The sequence below is a fragment of the Miscanthus floridulus genome, chromosome 1, assembly GCF_019320115.1.
Source record: "Miscanthus floridulus cultivar M001 chromosome 1, ASM1932011v1, whole genome shotgun sequence".
Lineage (NCBI taxonomy): Eukaryota > Viridiplantae > Streptophyta > Magnoliopsida > Poales > Poaceae > Miscanthus > Miscanthus floridulus.
The window spans coordinates 143,241,240-143,253,277 of NC_089580.1; the positions used below are offsets into that span (position 1 = coordinate 143,241,240).

The window sequence follows — 12,038 nt, forward strand, 5'->3', positions numbered from 1 at the left end:
ATTTATTTTTGTTGCTATTGTTTTATTGTTCGTAGTCATGCTTATTATTTATTTATTTAAAACAAATCAGATCTAAATAAAGCACAGATAGACAAATAACATTTTTAGGAAAAAAATTGGTGCTAGTTTCATATTTTTCTGATTTATTTATGATTTAAAACAAATTTGTTATGGATTATTAGATATTAAACTAGATTTTTATTATGTCTAAAAATAGAAAAACACCTTTGAAAATAGCTAGAGGACTAAACTCATCCGATTTCAACAGTTAGAGGACCTTCAATATCCGATTTCGTAATTTAAGGTTGAAAAATGAACTTATGCCTTATGGTTACGATTGGTGTTATATCTATTTCCGAACCAAAACATCTCATACAGTGAAGAGTGACCCTCTGACTTTATGCATGCAAAAACAAACAGATTTTCTTTGTGCGACAAATTTTGAATACTATAAGGTCTTTCTTTATGGGGCCAGGGACTACAAGGCCTCTCAGCAACTCAGCATCCGTTTCCGGAATCTGTACCAAGTTCTTTCACATCAAGTCAGTGTTCATCGACTGAAAGATGAATAATTGACCGTGTATAACTGTATAACACATTTTCTAAGGCACTGACAATTGCACAAACAAAAAGACATGCTCCCCTCTGTGGCAGGCCCAACCCCAGCTCACAGAGTCACAGCTGTGGAATAGACTTTGTACACTGCTGCCTAGCTCTCCAGCTAAACTGCACGGTTCACTTGTAGTAAAAATGCATAACGTGCAGCACCTTCTGTTGATTGAACTTTCTAAGATGTAGTGAAACCAAGAATGTATCTATCATGAAATGGCAACATTGCCAGGTTCAAATTTTGAAGAGAACAGCTGCTGTCTGACTCAGCACGACTATCTTAATACACACATCATTACATTTGGACTAAACCTACTCTAACAGATATCAGAAATTGTGCCATTATCCAGGAATAATATTATCTTATGGTGCACCGAAACTTTGGAGTACATTCAACAAGAGGCCCAAAGAAACACTTTTGAAGGCTCAATCTAGCCTCAGCAGACTATATACAGACAATGCAAAACCACAAAACTAATAATAGCAACATGGGCAATGTTAGGTGCAAAGAAGTGGCAGCAGAAGTGCGAACTGCGAGAGGAAACAAACAATTGTCGACAGATGGATCAACAGTAGTTATCAAACCTAGGCCATTGCAGTAGCAACTATCCTCATTCTGATCATGCTGCTGGTAGTAGTTGTTGAACGCATACGACACATTACCAGGCCAGGCAAGACCTGAGCAGGAGCCACCAGGTAACAGAGAAGTGCAGTCGCCATTGGAGCAAGCTGACGAGAAACTAGAAGAAACATTGGACAAATCCTTGTTGTTGTCTACCACACACCATTTTGATGGAAGGTAATTGACATCAGGGGCATTCTTGAGTGATTTAGGACCTTGACCTATGTTGGCATAGTACTTTGCCTGGCCATCAAAGGTAAAAATGCCATGGTGCCTTTCATAACCTCCACTAGCTATACTCCGTTGATCTTCATCTAAAAGACTGAGGAGATACATCTCAATTGGAGGGACTTTTGGGCGAAGTGGAGTCCCAGACTTTTTGGCCAGGTGGTTGACTAGGCCAGTCATGAACGATTGAGCAGTAGCAGGAGTTGCATTCACAGCTCCATCTGTAGGCCATCCTGCTCTCCCAATAATGATGTCCATGTCACTGAAGCCAGCTTTGGTTAGAGAAGTAACCAGAGCATCTATGCTTGCATCAACGTAGTTGTCATACTTGTTTTGACCATCTTTTACAGGATGAGACAATAGTTGGAAAAGGTAATAGTCCAATGACATATTTTTGTTGTGTTGAAAGCTCAAAAATGGATCCAGCTCGACCATAAATGGAGAACTGCTGTTAGCAAGAAATGAGAGGAGATCTGCCATGGTCTTGTTAACATCAGATCTGAAGCTAGCTTTCGAGGGCAGGGTAGATGCATTCTGGAATGTGTCAGCACTACAAGGTACTAGCACCTTCATTTTGCCAGACAATTTTGCATGGACTAATGCTTGTTGAATATTTTCTGCTGCACGAACTACAAAAGGATGAAAATTTTGTCCATGACGTAGAACAAAGGGCTCATCTCCAACAACAATATACCTGTAAAGTCAATTTGTTTGTCAATTTAAAAATATTATTAAAGATAAAATTAAAAACAGACTTGCAACATAGATGCACATACAGATTGAACACAAATAATGGCATCATTTAATGCATGATTCACTTCACCTATGCAGTGGGATATACAATGTCCTCATGATACTTGCTCTATAACACACTGCAAATTGATTTTTTGCACAAATGAAACATAATCACCTGCACAAAAGGTACACAGCACTAAAGACCCAACTATGTACTCTTTTCAGCTGTTTAGGGTCTAGGCTTTGACATAGCAGTGGACGTAAAATACATGCTCTATTATTCTGCTACTTTTGAACCTGGTATACGAAATGAAGAATATCAAAAGATAACCTAAATGTCCTCCCAGGTTCCAAGTTGTAACCTAGGAGGATTACATTCATATTCTGCCCATTGAAGTTCTTCGAAATGGTAAATTCCACCTCCAATTGTTTACTTGGTCTAGATAAAAGTCACTGTAGCATCCCTCAATTGCATTCACCAATGAGAAACCTAGCAGAGCTCACAGGATCTAGAATTCCGTAATGAATACACCTGTCACTACCAACATATCAGTAGTGACATTTTGTGGATTTTTCAGTATTTCATTTCACAGAAAAGGTTCTCCAGGAACTACTACCTAGTTATAAGAAAATTCCAGTGAACTATTGCAACAGAGGCAGAAGCACCAAGTTATCAACTGAAGCCAACTAATACATTCAGTAATGAAATGGTTCCCTTCTTCGATTCAGATTGATCAGCCACACAGCCGACATATAATATCCAATCTGATTGTAGAAATAAGGTAACAAATGCACAGGCAGCACAGCCCACTTTTCCGTGGGATCCAGCCATCCACAGTAGAACTGCAGTGACTACTGTAACGGGTTGTGAGTACGAAGACTGCAGTCATATTGATTAATCGAGTCAATTGGAAGTCAACTGTGCCGAAATGGTCGTTTTCTGTCGACATGAGAATTAGGTCAACTAAAACCAACATCCGTGCATCGGAAGGGAGCTCTTACTCGAACCGCACGCTGGAGGAGTAACGGGTGACATTGTCGTGGACCCACGCGGCGGCGGCCTTGGTGGAGGAGGCGAGGGGCCGGAGCAGCGCGTCAGGGACCCCGACGCTGACGGCGATGCCGGTGCCTGCGAGCGCCGCGAGCGCGTCGGAGGAGGCGGCGGCGAGGCGGACGCGGGGAACGGAGTTGGGGAGGAGGAGGCCCCGTACGACCTGCGCCGCCGGGAGCGAGTGGGAGGACGCGAAGCCCCAGTTCACACCCACCGCGGAAGCCGGCGGTGGCGGCGCCATGGCGAGGAGGAACAGGAGGAGGCCAGGTACGAACGGCCGCAGCGAGCGGAGGCGACTGGAGCTGGACAGCATTGCCTCGTGTTCCGTGCGCGCTGTAGGCCACCGGGCCTTGTCAGTAGTAGTCACTAGTGCGGCTATGCCGTGTGCGGTGTGCCGTTTGCAGTTGCGCCGGCCTCTCAGGCTTTTTGCCTCGGCCCTCTTTCTTCCCGTGCTACCGTGGGCAGACGACTAGGCGGAGCTGAATATACTCTTGTTTTCCCTACCAAATCTCAACATTTTCATAAAGTAAATTTCTCACGAAATACAGTAATTTGAAGTTGAACATGAGGTTTTTTAGGAGGACAGAAAGTTGACACGAGTTTTTCTATTCTCTGGACCCTCCACGCTATAGTGTATTAATGTTGTGGTCGATCTACAAAGATACTAAGACTTGGTTCTTCTTTTAGATCGCACCATTTCTTAATTTTTCATTCTTATATGGCTAGGCAAGTCGCCGTCCTCCTACTAGCTGCTCCATGTGTCGCTCTTATGAAAATCATGGTGATCAAACTTTCTCAATTTTAACTAGATTTGTAGAAAAATATGTACAACAATAAAATTATTATAAAAATATATTCAATGATATATCTAATGATATTAATCAAATACAATAAATATTAATATTTTATTAAATATATTTGGTCAAAGTTAAAAGTGGTTGACTTTTTGAAAGCGAGAACGACTCTTTTTTTTTAGAGATAGAGAGAGTAGGGTTAAAAACAATGGAATATATATCCCATCTCATTTTGTTTCTTTTTGTCCCTCTCATTTTGTATTTATAAGATCGAGAAAGAAGGATGAATGTAGCCGAGAGCACTGAAGCGAGATTCGAAATCGAAGAAAGTGTATCCCACCCGTTGCATCTGTGCAAATCGAAAAAGTTCAATAAATATTACTCCCTGAATTCATATTTGCAAAGACATTCTAACAAAAGTTGCTTTCACATCTCTCCTGCCTCCAACAACTTATAAGTATCTTGTTCAACACTTTGGATAGCTAGCTCTCCTTTCTATCCTTGGCGTGGGAGAAATCATCTAATAGAGAATCTAAATATTTAGAGATCTAATTGAAAAAGCTGTTGGAGAGATTTTTCTCTCTTCAAAATCTCTATTCCTAACAATACAAAAGGATATAAAGAAATTCCTGAAGCTATTCTCGGAAACAAGTGTTCTAAATTCACTCGAGAACAACTCCTGATCAAACTATGCACAAAGGACCATTCATGATCAAATGGTGCACAAAGGACTTTGGATAAGTTCAAATACACTTTATGTTTAGTCTTTTTTTGTTGAAAAATAAGGCATTTTCATATTTATTTTAATCCATAAAAATAACGCAACAAAAAGGAGAGTAAAATCATGAATAAGAAGACAGAAACAATTCATGGCAAATGTTAACATGATGATAATACAAACCATAGAACCAAAACATATGTGAAACATTGTTTTACATAGCTGGAGCATCACAGACATGATTATAAATATAAATGATGTGTTCTCAAATATGAAGATCATGATGATCACAAAAATAAAAGGAACCAGAAAACCAGTACTAGCATAATCATCCAAATCAATCAAACAGAACATGTTGAATGTGAAAACAGTATTGCCTAGGAACATCATGATATTGATAATGAAACTCAGAAGAGGGTGAAGAAGATTGTACCCTGCGGCGGAGCCGCTCGCACCAGGAAAGGCCATGTTGGTGCTTTGTTGTTGTAGTCGTCCCGGTCGATGCAGTGCAGACAAGGACGCCGTGAAGAAGCACCGCTACTGGTTCACCAGCGAGTAGTCGTGCCTGACACTCCCCAAAAACGTAATCGCCCGTCTTCACCCGAGCAGGTGAAGCCCACGACGGAGACACGTTCCGGAGGCCTACTCTTCCATCTCTGGTGCTCGCCGGAGGTGGAACGGGAAGAACTTGCGCTGCTGGAAAGTGGTGTACTTCGCCAAGAGATGTTAACCGAGAGGGGAGGATTTGTTTTATAGGCCAGAGACTGCGGTGGGAGAGACGGAGACGGAGAGCCAGGAGTCACGGGAGAAACTCCTCCAATCAATTGCAATCAATTCGGGAGTTACCAGAAACTCCTCCAATCAATTCCAATCAATTCGTCAGTTTCAAAAATAAAGGCCTCGCCCGCCCGTCCGCCCGCCCGCCTGCCTGCCTGCCTGCCTCGCCTCGCCTCGCCACGCCACGCCACGCCACGCCACGCCCACGCCCACGCCCACGCGCACGGGCACGGGCTCGGGCCGGGCTGGGCGGCGGCGGCGGCGGCGCGCGCGCGCGCGTGTGGCACCCAGGTGATCCTCTTTTACTTCTCAAATAGATCGGCCAAGGACCAAGTATTTAAGTAGAGTCGCCTCTCGATTAAATTCCCATATGGTACAAAACCATTAATGCACATGTACGGACCATAGAGTTTAATAGAGTTATTAAATAAATGGGCCAAGCCCATAATATCTAACAATCCCCACCAAACTCTAGGGTACGCAGTTTGGAGTTCTCAGAACCACATTCCTTTTATATATCAGTGTTTCGATGGAGACTGTTAAGTTGAACATCCATCTAGAAAGCTAGCTACACTCATCCACAACTGAACAATGGACAGAACCTTGAATTGACAGTTTTGTGCGAGATGAGTTTCACATAGCCTCTTAACTGATACTAGGCTGCCAAGTGCCTTCCCTCTGTTTGAAGCATATAAGTCACACTTCGAGGCCTTTTCATGAGCATCTAGAGATTACCCACATCTCATAGATTGTGACTAGCAATCGAGCTCATATAGGTGTGTTCCTTATAGGATGTTCTGTAGGACAACATCCCCGCTATACCAAGCCGCTCGGATCACATTAAGAACTTAATCATCCTGCCTAACAGTATTGGAGAGATGGTGCATCTCCAACAAACTGAGCTATAATCTAAGGGGTCTCTCCCTCAGTCAATCAACAGCTTGTTTCGCCATCCTAATTCACGGGATCTCCGATCACATAGGATAGGTTACTACTGTTGATGGCTCTATGTGGGTCTCAAACCCAGTTCCCTCGACGCACCTTCTATCACATTGCGTGACAGACCCTTAGTGAATTGATCTGCCAGATTATTTGATGTATGGACATAGTCCAATGCAATTACTCCGGAGTTTCTCAGTTTTCTGACAGTCTTCAAACGTCTCTTCACATGCTTTGTGGACTTCATGTTATCCTTAGAACTATTTACCTTAGTGATCACAGTTTGATTATCACAGTTCATGGAAATTGCCGGGATTGGTTTCTCAACAATCGGCAAATCCATTAGGAGATCACGGAGCCACTCTGCCTCAGCACTAGCGGTATCCAATGCAGTCAGTTCTGCTTCCATTGTAGACTTCGTTAAGATAGTCTGCTTGCAAGACTTCCAAGAAACAGCACCACCTCCAAGTAGAAACACGTATCCACTCGTGGCATACAACTGATCCGCATCAGAAATCCAATTAGCATCACAATAACCCTCTAGTACCCTCGGATACCCGGAAAAGTGAATGCCGTAACTCATTGTCCCTTGCAAATAGCGTAGCACTCTCTCAAGAGCATTCCAGTGAGTATCTCCCGGATTTGACACAAACCGGCTCAGTTTGCTTACAGCGAACGAGATATCAGGCCTGGTTGCGCTAGCTAGGTACATAAGAGAACCAATTATCTGTGAATATCTCAATTGGTCTCTTGCAATTCTGTGATTTTTCCTCAAATGAACACTTGGATCGTACGGAGTAGGAGCAGGCGTACACTCACTATACCCAAATCGGTTCAAGACCTTTTCCACATAGTGAGATTGCATAAGAGTTACCCCACCATTTCCTTCTTCCCTTGAAAGCTTAATGTTGAGAATAACATCAGCCTCTCCCAAGTCTTTCATCTCAAAGTTACTCGACAAAAATTCTTTTACTTCTTTAATCACATTTAGATTGTTGCCAAATATTAATATATCATCCACATATAGGCATAGTATCACACCATCACCACCACCAAACCGATAATATACACATTTATCAGCTTCATTCACAACAAAGCCAGCTGATGTTAAAGTTTTATCAAACTTCTCATGCCACTGCTTGGGTGCTTGCTTTAGGCCGTACAGGGACTTCAATAACTTACAAACTTTACCCTCTTGACCATTTACAATAAACCCATCAGGCTGATCCATGTAGATCTCTTCCTCAAGCTCTCCATTTAGGAAGGCTGTCTTAACATCCATCTGATGAATGATAAAACCATGTGAAGCAGCCAGGGATATCAGCACACGAATGGTCGTCAATCGAGCAACAGGTGAGTAAGTATCAAAGTAATCTTCTCCTTCTTTCTGTGTATAACCCTTAGCAACAAGTCTAGCTTTGTACTTCTCAATTGTACCATCAGGCCTCAGCTTCTTTTTAAACACCCATTTGCAGCCCACAGGTTTGCAACCAAATGGACGGTCAACCACTTCCCACGTTCCATTGGACATAATGGAGTCCATCTCACTTTGCACTGCCTCCTTCCACATGTCAGAATCAGAAGAGGAATATGCCTCAGCAACGGTTGTGGGAGTGTCATCCACGAGATATATAATAAAGTCTTCTCCAAAGGATTTTGCAACTCTTTGCCTCTTACTCCTTCGAGTGACAGTATTATCATTCTCCTCAGGATTTTGCTCAAGCTCATGGGTGTTATCATTAGCGTGTATATTCGATTCATGAAATTCAGGAACAGGATCATGACTAGACACGCTAGATGCACCTATTTTCATTGGAAATTCATTCTCAAAGAACGTGGCATCTCTAGACTCCATGACCGTTCCAACAGCCATATCAGGAGCACTAGAATTTATTATTAAAAACCGATAGCCCACACTATGAATGGCATAGCCTAAGAAAACACAATCTACAGTTTTTGGTCCAAGCTTTCGCTTTTTGTTTATTGGCACGTTCACTTTGGCCAAACAACCCCAAACGCGAAGATAAGAAATATTTAACCTCTTTTTCTCCCATTCTTCAAATGGAGTGATTTCTTTGTTCTTTGTGGGCACTCTATTTAGGACATGATTCGCAGTTAAAATTGCCTCACCCCACCATTCCTTAGATAAACCAGCTGTTTCCAACATGGCATTCACCAAGTCAGTTAGAGTGCGGTTCTTTCTCTCAGCAATCCCATTGGATTGTGGTGAGTATGGAGGTGTCCTCTCATGAATTATACCGTGCACCGCGCAAAACTCAGAAAATTCATTAGAGAAATATTCTCCCCCGCGATCGGACCGCAACCGTTTGATGTGTTTTTCAAGTTGATTCTCAGCCTCAGCTTTAAAGGTTTTAAAATAATGTAATGCCTCATCTTTTGTTTTAATTAGGTACACATAGCAATATCGAGTGCAATCATCTATGAACGTTATGAAGTATCTCTTACCACCTTTTGTCAAAATTCCGTTCATTTCACAAATATCGGAATGGATGAGTTCAAGTGGTGCCAACTCTCTCGCCACAGCTGCCTTGTGAGGCTTGCGAGGTTGTTTTGCCTCAACGCATGTATGACATTTGGAGCTTTTGGCAACGTCAAATTTAGGAATTAAATTCAAACCAGCTAAGCGGGACATGCAACCAAGATTAACATGACATAACCGAGAATGCCAAACATTCATCTCAACATTAACGTTATTAACGACATTATTCACTGCAAGAGGTAAAGTATCAACCAAAGACAAGCGGAACAAGCCTCCGCTCTCATAGCCTTTTCCAACAAAGGTTCCATACTTTGACATAACACATTTATTCGACTCAAACACAAGTTTAAAACCGTCTCGACATAGCAGAGAGCCACTAATAAGATTTTTCCTTATTGAGGGGACATGATGCACGTTCTTGAGTTGCACGGTCTTCCCCGAAGTAAGCTTCAGATCCACCGTACCAACACCATGAACACCAGCACGCGCGCCATTCCCCATCAGCAAGGCTCCACTCCTCTCGGCCTGGTAAAAGGAAAACAAGGACTTATCACCACACACATGTATATTTGCACCTGTATCAACCCACCAATCAGGTGAGGAACAAACTGTAAATGCAGATAAATTACCGTACCCAGAAGCATCTGCATCAGTCTCAATGGTGTTGACTGTCTTCGCCTTTGGTGGGGGCTTCCACTTAGCCTCAGGACACTCTCTAGAGAAGTGCCCAGTGTTCCCACAAGTGAAGCAGTTCATCTTTGCCTTGTCTAATCCCATCTTCTTATTATTGCCTTTCTTGAAGAAGGTAGTGGATTTCTGCTTAAGCTCCTGTTGGGGCTTCTTCTTTTGTGGCTTAGGACGAAACTTTTGCACCACATGTGCACTAGTAGTCGCCTCACCATTCCCGCCCTTGCTCTTTCCCTTAACATCCTTTGCTCTTGCCTTGTCCTCAACATCAAGAGTGCCCACAAGTTCAGCAATGCTAAACTGCTGCCTCTTGTGTTTCAAGGTAGTAGCAAAATCAGTCCAGGAAGGTGGCAGCTTAGCAATAATGCACCCTGCCACGAACCTGTCAGGGAGAGGACAGCCGTACAGCTCCAATTCCTTCACCAGTCCCTGTATCTCATGAGCCTGTTCGACTACAGGACGGTTATCAACCATCTTGTAGTCATGGAACTGCTCCATGATGTACAGCTCAGAACCGGCGTCGGATAGACCGTACCGGGCCTCAAGGGCTTCCCACACAGCTCTGCCAGTCGGGAGTGGTATGTAGGCATCAACCAGAGAGTCATTGATGATGCTCAACAGTGCAGCCTTGCACATGGTCTCAGCATGTCCCCAAGCCTGCTCATCCTCATCGGATCTCACAGTAGCAGGCTGCTCATTGAGCACATGACCACAGCGCATGGCCGACAACCACAGAAGGGCTTTCTCACGCCACCTCTTGTAGTGAGTGCCCTCAAACGGCGTAGGCTTTAGCATGCCCGCAAAGCCAACAGATGAAAATGGCCTGAAATTACGTTTTTGGATTGTTGAAAAATAAGGCATTTTCATATTTATTTTAATCCATAAAAATAACGCAACAAAAAGGAGAGTAAAATCATGAATAAGAAGACAGAAACAATTCATGGCAAATGTTAACATGATGATAATACAAACCATAGAACCAAAACATATGTGAAACATTGTTTTACATAGCTGGAGCATCACAGACATGATTATAAATATAAATGATGTGTTCTCAAATATGAAGATCATGATGATCACAAAAATAAAAGGAACCAGAAAACCAGTACTAGCATAATCATCCAAATCAATCAAACAGAACATGTTGAATGTGAAAACAGTATTGCCTAGGAACATCATGATATTGATAATGAAACTCAGAAGAGGGTGAAGAAGATTGTACCCTGCGGCGGAGCCGCTCGCACCAGGAAAGGCCATGTTGGTGCTTTGTTGTTGTAGTCGTCCCGGTCGATGCAGTGCAGACAAGGACGCCGTGAAGAAGCACCGCTACTGGTTCACCAGCGAGTAGTCGTGCCTGACACTCCCCAAAAACGTAATCGCCCGTCTTCACCCGAGCAGGTGAAGCCCACGACGGAGACACGTTCCGGAGGCCTACTCTTCCATCTCTGGTGCTCGCCGGAGGTGGAACGGGAAGAACTTGCGCTGCTGGAAAGTGGTGTACTTCGCCAAGAGATGTTAACCGAGAGGGGAGGATTTGTTTTATAGGCCAGAGACTGCGGTGGGAGAGACGGAGACGGAGAGCCAGGAGTCACGGGAGAAACTCCTCCAATCAATTGCAATCAATTCGGGAGTTACCAGAAACTCCTCCAATCAATTCCAATCAATTCGTCAGTTTCAAAAATAAAGGCCTCGCCCGCCCGTCCGCTCGCTCGCCGCCGCCCGCCCGCCTGCCTCGCCACGCCCACGCCCACGCCCACGCCCACGGGCACGGGCTCGGGCCGGGCTGGGCGGCGGCGGCGGCGGCGCGCGCGCGCGCGTGTGGCACCCAGGTGATCCTCTTTTACTTCTCAAATAGATCGGCCAAGGACCAAGTATTTAAGTAGAGTCGCCTCTCGATTAAATTCCCATATGGTACAAAACCATTAATGCACATGTACGGACCATAGAGTTTAATAGAGTTATTAAATAAATGGGCCAAGCCCATAATATCTAACATTTTTTTTTAGAATTACACAGTACAACGCAGACAATCACAATGTTCACACACTCACCCCTATGAATGCCCGTACGCAAATCCTACTATATAGTCTATCTGTGTCTAATATTAAAGAGTGCCCTCATTTCTCTGTTGTTCCTCGCCATCCGTCAATCACACTCTTCTTCCGTGTTTGTCGTTGGTTCAACACTAGTAATGACATGGTGTCGGTGTTTTCGGACCACCGACGAGTAAATTTGTACTCGCGCGTCTGGCTCGGATGGTGTGCTCGGAGGACACAAGGGTTTATACTGGTTTGGACGGAACGTCCCTACGTCCAGTTCGCTGCTGCTCGTGTTACCGACATTTGATTTGCAGTAGGGGTTACAAACAGGTGAGAGAG

At 43.7% G+C, this 12,038-nt stretch overlaps 1 protein-coding gene across 1 annotated transcript; it reads right to left on the bottom strand.

Moving 5' to 3' along the window:
- Positions 1-916: 916 nt before the first annotated feature.
- On the bottom strand, positions 917-3,670 carry LOC136496450 (glucan endo-1,3-beta-glucosidase 9-like). Its single transcript, XM_066492130.1, has 2 exons — positions 3,197-3,670; positions 917-2,153 (listed from the first exon to the last, which is right to left on the bottom strand). The coding sequence occupies exons 1-2, from the start codon at positions 3,556-3,558 to the stop codon at positions 1,055-1,057; spliced, it is 1,461 nt and encodes a 486-aa protein (XP_066348227.1). The 5' UTR covers positions 3,559-3,670; the 3' UTR covers positions 917-1,054.
- Positions 3,671-12,038: the final 8,368 nt, after the last annotated feature.

Excerpts from the sequence above, each read along its gene's own strand:
- LOC136496450 (XM_066492130.1), bottom strand. The coding sequence starts at position 3,558 with ATGCTGTCCAGCTCCAGTCGCCTCCGCTCGCTGCGGCCGTTCGTACCT. Across the intron at positions 2,154-3,196 it reads TCCTCCAGCGTGCGGTTCGA|GTATATTGTTGTTGGAGATG; the intron begins GTAAGAGCTCCC and ends TTGACTTTACAG.